Source organism: Nelusetta ayraudi, unplaced genomic scaffold, assembly GCF_046127955.1.
Source record: "Nelusetta ayraudi isolate G7.1 ecotype Tasmania unplaced genomic scaffold, CSIRO-AGI_Nayr_v1 ptg000132l, whole genome shotgun sequence".
Lineage (NCBI taxonomy): Eukaryota > Metazoa > Chordata > Actinopteri > Tetraodontiformes > Monacanthidae > Nelusetta > Nelusetta ayraudi.
This window is the reverse complement of record NW_027466182.1, coordinates 810007-829606: the sequence shown is the minus strand read 5'-3', so window position 1 is coordinate 829606 and position 19600 is coordinate 810007. Positions and strand designations below refer to the sequence as shown.

General features: G+C 48.0%; 2 protein-coding genes across 3 annotated transcripts in view; one reads left to right on the top strand and one right to left on the bottom strand.

Moving 5' to 3' along the window:
• The window catches only part of hnf4g (hepatocyte nuclear factor 4, gamma), a 180907-nt gene that overhangs the window by 119314 nt on the left and 41993 nt on the right, over positions 1 to 19600 (top strand). The gene's annotated exons all lie outside the window — the stretch shown is intronic.
• The window catches only part of LOC142904807 (uncharacterized), a 105081-nt gene that overhangs the window by 68418 nt on the left and 17063 nt on the right, over positions 1 to 19600 (bottom strand). For both annotated transcript variants that reach the window (XR_012929456.1, XM_076051128.1), the window contains exons 5-6: positions 18415 to 18541; positions 16289 to 16426 (exon numbers count right to left, since the gene is read on the bottom strand). Coding sequence is in view for 1 of the 2 variants with exons in the window: in XM_076051128.1 (XP_075907243.1) it covers positions 16289 to 16426; positions 18415 to 18541 (265 nt within the window). In the remaining variant the exon portion in view is untranslated. The remainder of the gene's footprint in view (positions 1 to 16288; positions 16427 to 18414; positions 18542 to 19600) is intronic.

The window sequence follows — 19600 nt, the reverse complement described above, 5'->3', positions numbered from 1 at the left end:
AAACTTTGAAATGTGATAAATGTTTCGGAAAGCCGGACGTCGCGTCGCACTCCTCGCATCATTAAACCCCCGCGAGTAACAAGTCGCTGCCGTTGACCCCAAGGAGAAGTTTGATGCTCTCACAGCTGTTTTTTAAGTGTTTTTTTTTTGTTTGTTTGTTTGTTTGCCCCCTTTCCTTTATTCCCTTTGAATACAAATACATTTCACTTGGTTTTTCTGAGTTCTTTTTCATTCACATATCATTGCAGCGGCCACTTCATTAGGTGAAATGTCGCTGCTGCTTTGTAAACACAAGCAGCTAACAAGCCAAGAGGTTCGTAGACACAGGCTGCGCTTCCATTAGCCCTAGAATTGTGCAAAACCTAAACATCGCAATATTTTTATCGCAATATCTAGGTCCAGTCAGTTTCTCCCTCTGTCCTCTTCTGCAAAGGCAAGAGCAGACAGGGCGACCGGTCACGGCCGCTGGTTGGTGACGTTGGAGACGCTGCGGATATTTAGACAGATTGTGCTAAAAAAAAAAAAAGGATAAAAAGAAAAAAACCTTCCAAATAGGAGAAAAAACTGATAGAAACACACACACACACACACACACACACACACACACACACACACACACACACACACACACACACACACACACACACACACGGTCGCAGGCCCTCAGCTCTCCTCCGTACTCACATGCTTGGTTTCCCCATCTAATTGCTGCCATTCGTCAGCGTGCGTGCACGTCCTGCATGTGTGTGTGTGTGTGTCACAAACGCAGTGTTTTTCTCCTTTTTGTGTGTGTGTGTGTGTGTGCTTCGTTCTTTCAGCGACTCTGTCACCGCGCATTTACAAGCGGCGGCGGTGAAAAGGAGACAAAGCGGCAGATTATCGCAGAAGGCAGGTAGGAACGGGAGGGGAGGGGAGGACGCGGAGGAAGTCGTGCGCGTGCACGTACGCGCACCTGGAAGTGTGGCAGTGCCACTGGGTGTACTAAAGCTGTCGGTGCTGAAAAAAAACAACAAAAAAAAAAACACCTGCTGGGCGTTGCTCTCCGGCTCACCAGGTGGGGATCGCTCTCACGCAGCACACCTGACCTCTTTGTCAGAAACAACACTTTTATTTAACCATATATATATATATAATACCGCATCATAGACCAGCCTGTTTTAACCTGATACCGCGAAAGCAAGCCAGCCTATTATTTCGTTATAGGAGATTATTGAGGTTATAAAGCGGGCACGGCGGCAGCCTTTCTGTCCTGGGTTTCGGAACTCTTCTCTTTTTTTCCGGATCTAATCAAAACCCGGCGAATCGAGATCCGACTTCGCATCGTTCTCCCATGTATAAACAAACGGGGAGGTGGCTGTGGCGGTAGTGGGGGTGGGTGGGGGGATGATATCTGCAGAGCGCGTAAAAGTGTCAGCGTTAATAAATAAGCCCGCTTTACGTTTGGGATGCGGCCCGAAATATGCGCGCGGCATCTGCTAAAAATTACATTTATACGAGGCCGCGTGCGTTTAATAAGGCGTCGGCGTTATTGCATCGTCCCCCTTCATTCCCATCTGCCCGGCTTTCTTTCACATGTGCTCCTGTGCGAATGTGTTCAACATGATAATTTGTCAGTTTATGTTGTGGCGAGGGGGGGTGGGTGTGTGGGTGGGGTGGGGTGGGGCCTAAACAGATAAGCAATCCGCGGCTCAATCCTTCATCCCGGCCCTGATTATAAATCAGCCGGGGCTCTCAGAAGCAATCAGCGAGAGCAATCTGCGGCCGCCGCAGACGCCTTATCAATCAGCGGGAACCATCACGCTGTCACATGCGCGAGCACGCGCGCCGTGCGTGCGCGCACGCCGGCGTGAGCCCCCGGCAAAGAGGCGTGCACACCTGCAGACACGGAGACAGGTGCGCTTCAGCCGTCGTCGTGCATTCTCTCCCCTCATTCCCGAAGCCCCCCCTCCCCCCGACTCCTTTAAAAATAAATAAATAAATAAATAAATAATGAAAAAAAAAAAATTAAATCTCTCTCCTCCTCTTTTCCCCCATTTTTATCTTTTTTAAATTTTTTTGTGTGTGCGCCTCTTGTGAAACAGGATCAGAGTCGCAGCCAGTCTCATCCGGCGAGCTGCCCGGCGGCCACTGCCGTTTGGGGGGGGGGGCGAGGCGCATCCGGCTCCTAATTACGGCAGCGATATTAATAACAGAGGAAAATATTAATCTCGGAGGTAAACAGTAAAGCCGCTTAAAGGAGAAATTGCGCCGAAATCAGATTATCTTATAGGAATATCCTCGGAATGGGCCGAGGGGGTAATGAGAAAACCTGGGCGCTCTCATTCCTCTTTTTCCCTCCATCTTTCTCATTTCCAACTCCCTCCTGCGGGATTGATAAAGGTGTGACTCTGTGTGTGTGTGTGTGTGTGTGTGTGTGTGTGTGTGTGTGTGTGTGTGTGTGTGGGAGAGAGAGTGAGTGAGGGGGGGAAGAGCATCTGTGTATTTCTACAAAAAAAAAAAAATCCTGTGCAACCCCCACCCATCATCCCTCTCTTCCCCCTCCCCTTCTCCACCGCTGTATTCATTTTTCACCTCCAATTTTATTTTTTCATCAGTTGTGGAGGGGGAGGGGGTAGAGGGGGTTTGGAGGTGGGGGTGGGGGTGGGGGGGAGAGGCCTGACTTGGAGCAGATTCAATTAGGCCCCCCTGTGATTGGGCCGCTGGCATTCAGCGGGGTCACGGCGAGGTTAAAGAATTCAGTGGCACAAACGTGATTACGGCTGCCGAGCATTTCATCAGAAGTCGGGGTTCTGTCGCGGCAAAGTGGCGCACCTGTGTTTCTTGCACCGGGACCCCCCCCCCGCCTCGGACCACCAAACAGGCCGAGAGCGGCTGCACACCCTCGTCTCTTGCCTCAGGTGCAATATATGCCCTCATGATCCAAGATAATGTGCTAAAATGCATGCAAAATGCGGCTGCAGCAGCTAGCTAAAACACAGCAAGCTGCTGTTTTGCTCTTACCCTGGTTGCCAACGGCTAACGCTAGCTGCATTTTCCTTTTGTTCCTCTTCATTAATATCTGCTAGCTAAAGAAACCAGCCCCCCATCTGCTATTGTTGGCTAGCAGACTAACGCTAACATTAGCCAACACCTCAGTATTACCAAAACCAACCAACGTGAGGAAACGAGACACAGCAGCTACTTGACAAATGCATAGCGGCGCTAAGTAGCACTCATCCTGTCTCTGGGACGTTATCATCCATCACTGTCATCAATATAGCGTTTACTGAGCGTCCATCAGTCTTCACCACATGTTTTCATACCATTCCGAACGCGCTAATGGCACTCAACATTTTTGCATACGTCTCAGCGGGAACACGACGCACACTTGTGCCCTCAAAGTCATTAAGTGTTTAGTCTGTGATTTGGAACACACCTATACATTGGATACATTTATTCTTTCTCTTTCTCTGTATGGCTCGCTCTCTCTCTCTCTCTCTCTCTCTCTCTCTGTGATACACACACATGCACGCTGTGCACATACACAGACACACACACACGCTCCACGAGCAGCAAAGTAATAAAGCCCACCATTGCAGTGAAAATTAAAGCTAGTCAATGACATTGTGCGCCGAGTACACACTAAATCATTTTTATACCCAGATGAAATAGCCAACATAATACCGCCCCTGCACATGTATCCAATATCACCTGGAGACCATATAAAAAAATCTGAAAAAAAAAAGTACAAAACAAAAAAACTCAAAACTAATCAAATATCATATTGGGTGTGTCAGAATCGTGTCAGAACAAGAGATTAAAACTAAATATAGGAAGTGTGCGACAATAGCGACGCACTCTTTTTTTTTATATTCAAAACGACTGGGCAGCGGAGAGCACGTTATGAGATATTGGACTGATAAACAGGCGGGGATGCCGTTATTCAGCGGGTATAATAGAACAATAACTTTGCTCCTGGGTTAGCAGAGATTGCATTATGATTTTAATGTGTTTTACAGACGCGGGCCCTTCACTTGCGGGGGAAATTGTGTCAATAAATAAGCTGCCTCGCATTTTAAAACAAAGAGCGTTAAAGTCCTTGGGCTGGAGAGAACGAGAGGAAGAAGAAGAAGGAGAAGAAGAAGGAGGAGATGGAATGGCGAGGCCCCTACTGGCTTGAGGTGTTGGTGGTAGGTGAGGTGGCCACACACACACACACACACACACACACACACACACACACACACACACACACACACACACACACACACACACACACACACACGGTATTGCAGCCGAGCTCCATCAACGCCCGCGTCCATATGCATTAGCAACGGTTTTTAGGGTTTCTTTCTGGTTTCCTTTCTCCCTTTCGCTCCTAAATTTCGCCCGCGAGGAAATGGCTGGTGACAGCGCGTGTCAATCATCCCATTTCTGAGGCGGGTGCTGGTGCCCGTCAACGGTTCCCTCTGCTAAAATCACCAGACACCTGAGCCGTCGGGGGGGAGCCCCGCCGTCTGTCACGTCCCGCCACTTCAGGTGCCCAACAGTCGATAGAGCCGCGGGGGGGGGGGCTAATTGTCGGACTCAAACGCGTCTCCGGCGGTTCTTGTGAGCTCGCCCACCCCGCCGCCCCTCCCTCCTCGATCCCCCCTCTACCCTCTCAGCCTCAGCCCCCCGGACTGAGCGATCCCCATTCCGCGGCCACAACGGGTATTTACATGGCTCACACCAACAGAGGGCAAACAAGCTCATTTAAAAGTTCACATGCTAATGTGTGACATTTAATCCAAACTTTACACGGGGAAAAGGACACGCAACAATAGATTTTGATTCCTTTCCTGTCCGTGAATCTCATCGTCTTCTTTTTCCTTTTTTTTCTCCCCCCCCCCCCGCCTTTCAATATTTATGAGCCGAAGAGGCGGTGGCGGCGGCGACGATGCCTTAGAGGAGAGTGGGAGGGCAGACGGGGCGTTTGCAGTTTTAAAAGTGATTGATATTTGCGCTCCTGTTCCGTAATGACATTGATAATATGCGCGCGGTACTTTTCTTTCTTTTCCATATCAACTAGGTCATAGTTTTTAGAGGCCACTTTGCATATAGTCTGTTTTTTTACGACTTGGAATTTGGCTGATCTGTGATCATTGGGTGTAGCTTTTTAGCTTGAAAAAAAAAGAGGCATTTTTCCTACAAACTAAAAATGACAACTTTAGCTGCAGATACCCAAATCCGGTTAATCCCACTGATTTAACCCGATCCGAAAAAGTGAAACTCTTAACATTCTCAGCAGTCGTCTGGCAAAGGCGCAGTAAAAGGCACTGCCTGCAAGCTCAGCCGAAGGCAAATGAAAAGAATGGAAAGCGGGAAAAACCAAAATATCAGCCGAAGGCACTTGCGAGGGGTCTGTGTGAGCGTGTGTGTGTGTGTGTGTGTCTACTGCAAAATTTTTGTGTTCCACGTGTGGCCCGATATGCACTGTATCACTTGTCATTGTACATATCATTTCAGGCAGACTAAAGTTTTGTATTTTATTTTGTGGTAGTTTCAGTCTTTTTTTTTTCTTCAAAATTTTCCACCCTGCCAAATCCTCGTTGTTCAATACTCCCCCATCTATTTCACCAGTGAGGGCTTCTTAAGTTTGAAAATAGGATAAAACTACGTTGACCCCAGGGGGGTTGATGGCTCTGTGAGACCAGATGGGACCAGATGATGAATTTTCATTGCATTTATGTCATTTTTTTTTTTTTTTTTTCTCAGCTGTAGGGTCAATTTTCCAAATAAGGGCGTGAGGGGTCTCCTCTGCAGTTAAATGAATTGATGCGGCGCTTTTATGCGCCTTATTCTGGCGAGATTGACGTCCCCTGTTGTGCTGCTCCACGTGCTACCGACCTGCTGTCTTCACACAACAAAGTGACATTGACAGTGTGATGGAAAATAGATGTGTCTAATAATAATAGTAATAAGAATAATAATTATGATAATAGTTTGAGGCTATTATAGTGCAGCAAAAGCTTTACTCGATGCAGGATATTGGTGTTTCAGAGCAGACGCGGCTGGAGCTGCAGCTTATGTATTCAAAGGAAAATGAATTCAACGTCAGGATCTTTTTGTCTCACATCCTTATAAAGACAAACACTCACACACACACACACGCACACAAACACACGCGCGCGCATGCAGATCGACCAGGACAGGCCAGGGATGAGCACACCCCATCTGATCTGTGGCCCGTCCATTCATTAGACCCGTGCTCTCCCTCATTGATTTCAGCTTAAATAATGAGAAAGCTTATCCAAAAATCTTTAGCATTTGGGCTCCAACTTAAAGGGATCGATGAGGCCATTTCCCATTTTGAACGGTGCACACGCGGAGGGCGGGTTGAGGGGTTGGGGGGGGTGTTATGTACGGCGGACGGGACAAATCCCGATGCTGATAAATCAATGGGGCCTTTTTGTCGATGGACAGGCACGCTTCTACACGCATGCACGCACGCGCGCGCGTGCGGGCCACACGCCCGGCTGACAAATGGTATTTTTGAGGCAATTAAAGTGAGCTGTAAACATATGAAGGCCAATCAATTGGTCAGCGGGGTCTATTATCAGGGCTTTAACACTGATTTAGAAGCGGAAGGGGCTTGGGGTGGAGGGCTTTAAGGAGCCGGGCCGATTTAAGGCCGGCACAGTCACTTATGCAGATTGGTGGCGGCGGCGGCGGCGGCGACTCGAGACCTGCACGCATGGCCGGCGTGCACTAAGCCGGAGCGAGCAGCGAGACGGGCCGCAGCGTGTCGCCGCCGCAGGGCCTCAGCGCTGATGGAAGGGGGGGGAATGAAATACAAAAAATAAAATGGAGGAATAAGCGCCATCAATGATGTCAAGTGGTACTGTTTTGTATACACATACATACATAAATATATGTATGTATGTATGTATGTATGTATGTATGTATGTATGTATGTATATCTTTTTTTTTTTTTTTTTTAAAAAAACCCTCAGCCATATTAAAGCAAAAACATTCAAGTAATATTTCTGCTCCTTATTACATCTCTTAAAAATGCAGTAAGGAACGACACTAATATTAAGTCCGTCTCAGCCCCCCCGGGGGGCGAGGAGTTCTGCCACACATTCTTTTCACAAAAAAAACAAAAAAAAAACAAAACAGAGAGAGAGAGAGAGAAAACAGGCATTTCACTTTGCATCCAAGCAAATAACAAGAGGGGAGGGACACAGGAGACGTGCTGGACGGTTCTATTTTAGTCGCTTGTTAGGAGGGACGGGGATTCGGGGAGAGGGGGGGACAGAAAACAAATACATCAGCAGCGTCCACCCTGAAGCCTCCCACGGCTTCCACTTTGCTAAAGGTGAGACAGACGCATTAGCAAAACTAACCTCCAGACAACACTCCCCTGAGGTAATTGGCTCGGCATTAATATTCATTTGATTCTGCATGCGGCAGCGGCATCAAAGCGGGGAGGCTTGTCGCTGCCGCCGCCGAGGTCTCCTCGCCCGCCGCGCGGGGCGTTAACCCCACTTTTTGCTGCTATCTGAAATATCACTTAATTAAACCCCGCCCCTTCCCACCACCACTACTACTTTTCCTCCTCCCCTCCCTTACTTAAATCTTATTTTCAACTTGAGCGACACGCTGGCGATTTGTCATTCCGCCGTTCTGTAGTGGAGGGGGGGGGGTTGGAGGCTCCCGGCTGATTGGCCGGGTGCGGGGCTCGTGTTGCAGAGGCATGACATTTCAATTGTGCGTCCAATCAAATTGTCGAGCGAAGCTTTGCGGGTGGGGGGGGGGTCGGTTGCCTTGTTGTGAGGGTTGGAGAGCGAGCGTTGCCATGGAGAACCGCTTTCCGTCAAAACCGCCAAGGTCACGGCGGCTGACCTGCCGCGTGGTGGTGGTGGGTGAATGGGGGGTCCTCGATTGAACAGTAAGGGTTCTGCTCCCCCCACCACCACCCGTCCTTCAAAAGCACAACAGTCCAGTGCGAAAGGTTCTCGGCAGAATGTGTGACGTCCGACTGCGTCTTGTTCCATGATTGCACCGCTGCTGTGTAGAGCGTTTGTTCCCCACAATAGTTTAAAACTTGAACGCCTCACATGTCCCGCAGGTCCACAGATGAGCAATCATCATTGTGTGTGTGTGTGTGTGTGTGTGTGTGTGTGTGTGTGTGTGTGTGTGTCCAGATGATTGTAATTTGGGCCGCTATGAGCGATGCTACCCACTGTTGTTGATAAGTATTTCCGGGTGCATCTTCACAATTTTGCGCCAATTTGTGTCACAGGTCTCATTAGCGATCGCGGCTAATCGCAGTTAGCTTGCTAGCTCGCTCGCTACTCATTAGCTATCACTTAGCCACGAATGCTACGTTTACGGATGCCAACTGTTAATGTGTGACCTATTAAAACCTGTATTCTGACTACATATAACGGGTAAGTTGACTTATGTTCTGAATTTGGAATCATTGTTCTCGATGCTACAGAAATCACGCACACACACACACACACACACACACACACACACACACACACACACACACACACACACACACACACACACACACACACACACACACACACACACAATTCACCTGTACTGAAGAAGCGGAGAACGATAATTGCCCTGATGTGGATGGTCTGGCTCCGCCTCTCCTCTTTTCTCCCTGACAGAACCGAGAGAGTCCCTTCCACCTCTTCCCTTCCCATTCCCCCACTCCTTGGAACATTTCCTTCCTTTTGCCTGTTTCTCTTCCCTCCTTCCCTGCGTCGTTAAGGCTGCCTAATTGTGCCATTAGGAGACCTGTGGTGTTGCCAAATCCATTATGCATGGCCGGGGCGCCGTCTGCGGGCCTGAACGGGGCCTGTTTTGAGTCGTTAGGATTCAGTTTGCTAACACACAGTCATTGTGCTCGAGCTGGGGGAGTGGGGGAGGGCGAGTTAGGGAAGGGCGACAGGGCGGGGGCAGGGGAGGGGAGGGGGGGGGGGGCAGGGGATAGGGGAGATGGCGCGATAAAATATTGAGGGCGAGCAAGGCAGCCGCAGATGCCGGCTGTCACGCGTGAGCGAATGAATGTTATGACAAGCGCGTTTAAACATTCATGCGGTGGAGGAGAGTTTAGGAGGGCTTTTCATTAACACCAATATGTCTTCGTCTCAGCCGGCGCGCACGCCGCCGGTGTAAGCATGACAACAGCGGCGGCGGCGACGGGGAGGAGAGGACTTTCACATCTTGAGAGGAATCTGTCACACGCGCGCACGCACGCACTGAGACGAGGTGGAGACGGAAACTCCGTGTCGAGCATTAGCGCGCGCAAGAAAGAAAAAACAACCCGGGCTTGCTTGCTTGCTTTCTTTCTCTCTCTCTCTCTCTCTCTCTCTCTCTCTGTTCTGTCCTCTCTCCGCCAGCCGACATCAAACGTGAGCAACGCTAAGTGAAAATGACACGCCACTTTCAAACTCTAACAGACAGCAAAATAACTTTGTCTTGTTTACCGCGGCCTGCGAGTGAAACACGGTGTTCCGGGGGCTGATCACAGAGCTCGCGGTTGGAAGGGAGCGAAGGGAGCGGCTCTTACGCCAACTCCAAGGGCGCAATAGAAGTGATTAGCGGGGGGAGTAGGATGGCGCAGGAGAGGTTTTTTTTTTTTTTTTGTAGGTCAAGCTCACATCACCCGCGCGCTCTCTGGCTGTCAGGAGTTTCAGCCCCGTAGCAACAGAGCAATCTCTCGACGCTTCCCCCAGAGACAGGATAGTAAAGTGAGGGATTTGTTGCCGCTGAATCAAATATGCTTATTTAAACTTGATGAGCATGAAACGGATCATGGACTCGCAATAAACGCGGCTCATTTGATTCCTTGCAATACCTGTGATGTGATAGCATCGTTGAATTTGCCGTTGGAAGAAATCGGCTCCTTGTCGGATTAGAGAGTGAATGGTTGTGTGTGTTTTAGTGCATATTGATATTGTATTGATATAAACTGAATTGTCAATTTTGCAGTAAGTGTCACGTGGGCGTGCGATGCGTACAAGTGAGAAGAAGGGAAAGTTTTAGTTGTAGTTTTTTTTTTTTTTTGCACCACCCCAACACTGCACAGCACAGTACAATTGAACCACAACTACATTTACCGTGGTCCCTTGCGTGCCTGTTATCCTTTGTGCTCCGCCCAGTGAAACTGATCCAGCAGCAGAACGAATGCGCTGAAGTCCGAAAGTGGCAAAGAAACCCAAGTGGCAGAGCGGTGGCTGGCTGATGCTCCAGCGAGTCTTAAATCTGATATGTGGAAGTATTTTGGTTTGCAGACACTGCTGGACTTTAAGTACTGACTGCTGCTAATAAAAAATGTCTGACTGCCCTTTTCCTGAATGGTCTTTAAAACAGTGCCCTAAATATTGAGCTGCGTGAACTTACTACAGAGGCACTGGGATTTCGACTTGAAGTGAAAATGCAAAGAACAGCACGGTGTTCAAAGAGAACTCTGCAACATTGTTTGGTTATTAGCTGTGTCACAATCTAATACATTTTTGTATTTTAGCTTTGCCAAAAGCTCAATCTAATGGAGCCTGAAATCAATACCTGTGCTGATGATCTCATGAAGTTAAAGCAGCGTGGGTGAGGGGCGCGGCGCATCAATTAACCTCAACATAAGTGGCTTTGACTTAAGGAACGTCTTTGCATTACATGAGCTTTGGATAATGCCATGAATGGCTTCAGACGCTGCAAGGTGCATTAAAAAAAAGTTGCACCGTCATCTCTTTTGCCTGCGCTTGGATGTAAACATTGTAAATTAATCGAGTTTCCAGATGTGGTCGCACACACGTGATGGCGCGTGTTTGGGGCAGGCCTGATTTAATCACTCTTAAATCGGCTAATAAAGCCAAGGACACAGAGAAGATGACTCAGCTGAGGTGAGCCCGAACTAAATTAGCATCCTAGCACTTTAGCCAGCACAGTTTGGGCCTGTAGCCATTAGAAAAGTGCCACCTTTGGGGACTTACTAGTTAATTCCATTAGCACGTTAGGAAAGGCGGCGCGGCCTTATGCTAATTTTGTTGATCCAATACCTTTTGCAAGGAAAAAAAAACACACCCCTAAACTGTCTAATTCAATTGTGGGAGCACATTCAAAACTATTCTTAGGGCAAAAAGCAAGGGCAAGTAGTAGGAAACGGAATAACAAATAGCATTGCTGGCAAGCGAGTCATGCAGTTAAAGGTACGAGAAAAGCTTGAGTCCGTGTGTAATAACAATATAATATTTATTGTCCATCCATTCACCTTTTATCGCCACTCATCCAGCACTCTGAATCAGTCCTGCGCAAGCTAACTTGGGGGAGAAGGTGGGGTTCTCGCGTGTCCTCGGCCTGGGGGATGAAACCAGGGAGAAGCCACGCAGACACAGCGAGAGCAGTCGATAAAGTTAAAGGTCCCTTAACTTCCGTCACCCCTGCTTTTTTTCCCCATTTAGCTGTTCCTTTCAGCGGTGGCCACAGCCAACCATCTAACACTCTGGTCCTCTGTCGCACCAGCTAACCATGTCCTCCCTCAACACATCCATAAATCTCCTCTGCGGTCTTCCTCGCCTCCCTCGCCTGGCACTTCTAACCTCAGCATCCTCCTACTAACACATTCCAAATCATTGTCTGGTCCCTCTTGGCTTTGCCACCACAATGTCTGACATGCATCCATCTGACGCACGCTGCACCTCTGTCACCCCACTAGTGCAAAATTGACGATATGGGTAAATCCAAGGCCCTTTAATGAAAGACGATCTTTATTTATCACCGATTTACATCCAATAACCGCTACCCCCTTTAATAAAACACACGTCTATATGTCACACTGTCTATTTTACTGTCGCCCTTGCAGATTTTTTTTTTCTGTGGGCGGGAAGGCGGGGCCGCCGCGCACATGTTTTCCCGGGGACACACACAAAACACGAGTTCCAGTATGCAGAGTGGAAACACGAGCCGGCTATTAATTAAAAAGCCGGAGCGCCGCAGTTCAGCGGGTGAGACGGGGAGGGCGACACCACAAATCTGAGGGATTTCCTGTGAGACATAAATCTGTTGCCCTCTTCCCCCCCCACCCCACCCCACACTTCCCAACTCTCCCCCCATCGCTGGGCTACAACAAAGACGGTCTTGTCTGGTCGTCTCCCTCCGCTCCGCGTCGCTCTCCAGTCATTAAAAAGCATTCAAAAAGCAGCTTCAAAGAAAAGCTAAAGTCCCTCTATTTTCTATCAGCCTCCGCCTTTGTCTTTGCAGGGTTGTACCTGCTCCCCACCCCCCTACTTTTGGACTTAATTTACCTCCCCCTGCTCCGTCCCCTCCCAAAGTCTCTCTCCCGCTCCTCTCTAAACACGGCCCCTTCCGCCCGCCTCAGATAATGAGTGTGGAAGTGAAATGAGAGGAAACACGGCTCACTATTAGGACAGGGGGGGCGCGGGCGCTGACTGAAGGTTTTAAATAAACAAAGGGAACTTGGGGCCAAATTGTATTTCCAAGGACATGAACTAATGGAGCAGCCAGACATTCCCTGAACAAATACGCACTCTGTTTAAACTGCCGTGATAGTTGTAAAAATATACATCCCCGTGTGGATCCAACGTGGGGATGGAAGGAAGGACGGGCAGCGGGATGGGTAGGAGGGATGGAGGAACATTTGCGTGAATTCAACTGTAGCTGCGTTTCCATTACAGTTTTTTGCAAAATAAAAGAATTTTAGAAAGATATTTCTAAAATTCCGACAAAGTACAATTGCAATTTGCAGGTGTTTCCATTGAGTGGTGTGAAGCGCATAAAGTGTAATTCTGGTCGAATCCCGCGGGGTGAAATTACGTATGCTTTTGTTTGTTTGCTGTCAAGAGTGGCTGTTATATTTTTCTCTTTGATTACTTGTAAAAAAAAAAAAAAAAAGCATTCAGTCTCCTCCTTCGTCCAAACATAGCAATTTTCACTTGGAGTGAACTAGTCACGCCTGATGCAAGTAAATGTGAAAAAAATGTTTACATGACGCTTTTGCGATATACCTCTATATCGACACGTCTGAAAAACCACAATATTTATTGTGATATTTGAGAGGTTTTTCGAAGTTCAGGCAGTTTTTTTTATTGCGATTGTTGAGGTTTTGCGCAATTCTAGGGGTAATGGAAACGCAGCTGGTGTGCGCCTCTATGGTGAGGATATAAAGAGAAAAAGCCTGTTACATCACATTAAGAAAAGAACAATGGGGATGCGGGGGGAAAAACACACAAGCACTTGTCAACATCATTGAAAACTAATTAGGCAAATGAGTTTTCCTAATTGTCTGCGATATGCTCTCGGGCATACGAATCCATATTGGGGGAGGAGGGAGGTTAATTGGCTTATCTGGGCTGATTAGCATAACTAATTAGGTTGCTTGTTAACAGATAAGTGTTATTTATTCAATTAGCGCCCTGGGTGTGCGTAGGAAGCGTGTGGTGCGTGTGTATGGATCCGCCGCCCCCCTCGCTCATCTCCCGCCTTCAGTCACTGGCACGGGTTCAAATGAGAATTAGCCAGCTAAGTAGGCATGAAGTCAGACCTGTGGGTGTATTTGCATGTGTGTGTGTGTTTTTTTTCCCCCCCGCTCGCACACGCAGATGCTCGCCATCAGGTGCCAGACGCCCCCGAGCTCTCGGCAGCCGCCAGCGCGCCAAGTGTGCCGCGCTGGCGGCCCTTCAAAACCCCCTAATCATCATCATTAGGCTCCCCCCCCCCTCCCCCGTCTGCCGTAATTAGAACTGTTAACCAGATGAGTCGCGTCGAGTGTCCCCGCCACCACCACCCGCCACCACCGCCGCCACCACCGCCGCCACCAGTCGCGGGCCAACGACGCGCGTCACTCGTCTCGACACCTCGCGGCTGACACAAGAGGACACTCGCAGCCGTCAGGTGGTTTCCATGTCACATTTGCATCTTCTCCCGCTGATTGCTGATGGAGGGGCTGCGGCGTGGTGCTGAAGTTCACGACAAAAGAAAAGAAAAAAAAAAACTGTCCAAAGACGTGATTTCTTTTTTTTCCCAAAGGCAAACAGCTTGTAAAGTGACACGGGCTCTCGCCGTATCAGTTAATGGAACAACGGCGGGCTCATTCCGCCAATTTATTCGTTCCGTGTTTGCAAATGCAGATGCTGCCTTTTGTTTGTGATGCTTAACGCGCGCTCCGAGCCGACGGTAAACACGAGAGAGAGCAAATCAACGCCGCTCCTCCGGTCTTGGTGAGTGAGGGGGAAAGAGAGAGAGAGTGAGAGAGAGAGAGAGAGAGAGAGAGAGAGAGAGAGAGAGAGAGAGAGAAAAAGAACAACAACAACAACAACTCACAAACACAACGACGGCAACACTCACAAATAACCAGGGAGGGGAAAATGAAAGGGAGAGAAAGGGAGCGGGAGTGCTACATTTACTGAAATTAAACATTTTCTCATCAGCCTGAGGGTGCAGCAGGCCCACTAATGTATTATTCATCCCCACTTCACAAAGGAACATTAATCAATTATGAAGATATGAGGATCTTAAAGTATAGAGGAGAGACGAAGAGCGGCCCGTTCGTATTAATATGCGGCCGCAATCGTGGCGCACCCCCCACCCCCGCCCTCCTCAAATCAATATTTTGCAGATTAATTTGGAGCGGCTGAGGCGAGATGGCAGGATGGAAGGAAGGAGGAGGTGGGGGTTGGTGGGGTTTCTCTGAGGTCTGAATTAAGGTGAAGTGTTCTGTTTTTCTCCCCCCCCAACCCCCACCTCCCACCCTGCCCATTTTAGTCCTAGGGAAGCGCATCTGCAGCCGCGCGCGCGTCTTCTTCCGCAGCGCCGAGAGCAAACGCGGTGAAACGGGTCAATTAAAGGGCGCCTTTGCACAAAATGTGGTCGAGTTCAAAGGGGTTTGGGTGGGTGGGGGGGAACAAACATCAAATATGTATCGCAGAGAGGCTGATTCGGGCTGTGTGTGAATCTTGAGTGATTTTCTCTTGAGTCCACAGTGTACGAGTAAAAAACAATAAATACATTCCAGCGGACAAATTAAAAGTGAGCTCCGATGCGTCACCGCCAGCCGCGTCTTTGCTCTTGCACACTGATTCGCTCACCTCGGCATCGAGCGGCGCCTCCCTCTCGGCCCGCTTCTGAACTTGCGCCTCTCCCCCTCCGTCGCCCCCCTGCACTCCTCCTCCCTGCCGCGCAGCTCCCCCCCTCCGCCTCCTGACGCTCCCTGTCAAGCCTCCGCCTCTCCTCGGCTTCCCTCTGCCTCCGCTCCCCGTCTCGTGCCTCCCTCCCGCTCCTCCTGAAGCGCCTTCGCCCTTGCGTTCACAATCAGACGGGCGGAAAAACAAAAGGTATGAGCCGCCAAATCATGGGAGCAGGGGGGGGGTATAGTCCGTGACGAGAGAGAGGCAACTGTGGCAGAGGCAGCGTCGAATGGGCAAGTTTTCAGTCAATTCTATATGCTGCTCGGGAAGGGCTTCAGCGATATAGACCTGTCACTCCTGAGCTGAAACAGCACAGTTCCAGTCAAGTTCAGCAGCTACAAACAGTTTCTGCTTCCAACTTCTGTGCCAAAAAAACCTTGCCGTTTTCCCTTATTTTAATCTCCCCGAGAATGTTTTGTGGCTTTTCGAAAGGCTCCCAATGCCAGACGAGCCATGCGCAGACAGTCGTAGTTGAATTACAGCCGAGCACAATGTTTTACGACGACAATAGGCAATGAACGTTTGTTTATAAAGCCCTTTGCCACGAACCAAAAGGCCGCCGAAGTGCTTTACAATGAAATCAACGTGGGCACAACACAAACAGTAAAATCACATAACAGCGGCATTAGAGGGGCGAGAGGAAACTGTTGCACCGCCGCTCGGTATTAAAAGCCATTCAGAATAAATAACTTTGGCAAGGCTAAACGAGGGCCAGAGGCGGATGCGAAGGCAGAGGGTTTCTAAGGAGAGTCTAGGGTATAGAAATAGAAAAGGCCCTGAACTTTGACCCCTGGCCTTTCAAAAAAAAAAAAAAAAAAAGTCTGATAACTTCTTGCTTTGGTTCATGAATGCAAGGATTCAAACTGAACAAATTTTGTTTTGCGACAAAAACTCAATTCACCATCATTCATGTCATCATCATCATCATCGTCGTCGTGCACCTTTGTGGCCTTGCCTTCTTAGTTTCGTTCTACAGGGGACTGTATAATGGTAATAAAAGTGTTGAATCTTGAATCTCAGGATATTTCTACAGTCTACCTGGTTTAACCAGTATAACTGTTCCACCATTTTTTAACCTCATCAGCACCGGCATCTCGTCTCACCTGTTCGCGAGCGTCGGCCCGCTCTCCTTGCAGCTGCTGGACTTTCGCCTGCAGGCTGCCGATGCGGAGCCCCTTCTCGGCCACCACACTCCCGCCGCCCTCCAGGATCCGTTTCTGTTGCGACGAGTCACTCTGCAGCTGCGCAAGCATAGTAATAGTCGGTTGGCTGTTTAGATTAAAGAAACTCAAGGTTCAGAAAGATAAAACGGCTAAACAAACTTTTTAAATTATTCAAGTCGCTTGGGGAAAAAAAAAAAAGAAGTATGTGGATTCAGGAGTTGAGCATTAAAAGTACTAGTGTGCCTTTTAGACATTTCTTTCACTATATTCCATATCACCTAACATTGTCATTTGTCTGCTTTATATATTCTATTTAATTGAACGGCCATGGTTGAATGAAAAAGGGCTCTGAATAACTATAAAACTAAATCATTCCTGCTATTTTCTTTTTCAAATACCGATGCAAAAAAAAAAAAAAAAATGCGTTGCCTCCAGGGATTATGGTAACGGCATATTACTCAAATAATGAAATATATCCACGTCATGGCCATTCTAAGCTTTAGGTCAGGTATTTCAATAAAATGGAAGAAAAAAAAAGAAGGTCGCCTACATATTTTCCATTTCAAGCAAAGAGTCGCCGGGCCACGCTCGCGCATCAATCCGCTTTAAAGCTGACGTCCAGTAATTTTCTAATCAGTCATTAAACGGGGGTTTTGATGCCTTAAACTTCACCAGGTAATGGTTATGTGCGGCGAAAATGACAGTCTTTGAGAAAAGTTTCAAATAAGTTGTTTGACTAACTGTGCATCATGCAGTTAGCGAGGAGACTGTTAAGTCCACCTGTCGGAACAAACACCGGATGAGACTTTGGCTAATTGCAGTGCTCATATTTGCCTTCTGATGACTCGGCAGAGCAGCTTCAGGAACACATTGAGGGGTTCTTGCAGCAAAAAGCCATGAAGGGGAAAGACGAGGTTGTTTAATATGGCTAGTTTACATCCTCTTCAGCAACACACAGGTATGAATCTCAGTACATTTAAGTTTTTTTTTTCAGATTAAACTAACATGTGACACAAGCAAAAGTGTTGTAATTATTCATTTAGCATTATCACAGATGAGACTACGGTTAAATTCAGGCATTCATTCCTTTAACTACGCGCAAAGTTGCTTTAATGAAGTTCCTCAGTTCTTGTAAACACGCATTTACGGCTAACGAACCGAGATTAAATTCTCAGACAATTGTCTTTATGGAGAGAGCGCGTGCACGGAGAGAGAGCTGCGCCGCAGACGCACGCGCCCGGATGAGAGACACACAGCCCGGGTGGAGGAAAAACACATCAACCTTTCTCGCTGAAAGTCTGACACACGCAGAACAAGCTGTAGTTACTCCGAGTCTCTGTAATCACAGCAAACCGCTAATTAGAGACGGTGCAAATGAGTCAGCGCGCTGGCAGCGCAAACAAACAAGAGAGCAACCCAGAGACACGTAAACAGGCCCGGGTTCACCGCAAACACAAATCCGTGCATGTGCAAGTGTGTGTTTATGTGTGCCTTAACCGTAAGCCACAGAAGACAGTAAAACAGCGGTGGGTATAATTTAGTGACACCCCTATAAGGAGGTGTGGGAAGGCCGTAAAAAAGAAAAAACTCTCCCTTTTAATCCCGGGCCTGGCGACGCCATGTTTGTTACCCAGGGGCTCCGAGATACGGCGGTAATTCATCACACACGCCCCGGCTTCCTGTTAAACCTGGCTGCACGCGGAGCGCTTCCAGCGCGGCTGCCAAACCAATATCGTTTAAAAAAAAAAGAAAAGGAAAAAAAGGAAGAAAAAAAAAAGAAAAAAAATAGACTTGTCCACCTCCCAGACAGGCTTCTAAACAATAACAAGCTTTGCTACAAGAAAATCACCTTAACAGGTTTTAAAATTACGCGGGGCAGTCTCGGAACAGCAGTAAAAAAAAAAAAAGGGAGTGTGGCCGTACACTAGGGAGAAATATGTGCCACATAACCCCGAATACGACCTTGAGTTTAATTAAAAAAGTGAAATTATCGAAGCCATATGTCATCAGGAAACATTTTAGTCGCCGAGAGTCGTCATTTCGCTCTAAAACTCAGCCCTGATTACCTTTTGCGCCGGCTGGATAGTCCGCCTGAGCTGCTGCCCTCTCAGATGTGAGGTAGCAGCGTCCTTGGTTTGCGGCTGGCTTTTTAAGTCCTCCAACTGAGACGCCAGTCGGTCAAAAGAACCCATTCTGTGGGAGAAAAGGAGTGAGGGGATAATACTTTTTTTTTTTCTAAGAGAAAAGAATGACAGATAGAACACACACAGTGGTATTAATGCGCAGATTGCGAGGCCTTGTGCGGGCCTTTAATGTGAAACAAATTAAAAAGGCGGAAGCCTATTCATCGTCACTTGAACTGAGACGCCTGATGCTGTCGACGGGAAAGAACCCTGTGTGCCGAGGTGGACAGTACTTTCAAGGCCGGGGATTAAAAGAAAGGGAAGAAAAGGAACTGTTGGACACCTTTCATTAAACCAACTGAATAGATCCTGTTAAGTTATTTAATTAATACATATTTTTCTTTCTTTTCTTTTTTTTTTGGACCAATTTGGATTGGAATTGGAATTCTTCCGGGCGAAATGCGTTTGGTGTGACTTCAATGAGACTGATTACAAGGTGTAAATGAATGAAAAAGCAGCGTGTGCTAAAGTGAGAGCACGACTACAGCCTGTGCCACAACCTGTGTGTGTGTGTGTGTATGTTTGTTTCCCAGTGGTAAAATACGTTCACTCTGCCCAGACACCTTTCTGACTCACCAGTGACAGCTGTCACACAGCCCGAAGATGGAAGGGGGAAGGAAAGTAGAAGAAGAAGAAGGAAAAAAACATCATACAGAAGCCTGCTATGCTCTTCACACACACACACACACACACACACACACACACACACACACACACACACACACACACACACACACACACACACACACACACTCTTAGATTTGGGCGCAGCCTCGCCAGATGAGTTATTCTGATGAAACTTTGTGCAGATTAAAAATGTTAAACTCACATTGGATCAAGCGTATCCACGCGCCGCCGCCGCCGAGTCAGGAGGCAAAGGCACGATTTGACAAAAGTGACAGGTGAGTGGATCGAGAGCGCTGAGAGTTAAATCTTTCACTTGAGGAGCCAAAAAAAAAAAAAAACTACTTCTCAGTGAAATGGAGCCACAGAGGAGAGTGAAAAAGAAGAAGAAGAAGAAGAAAAACTGAGTTTAGATTATAGTCGGTTTCTGTGTGTGTGTGCAGTT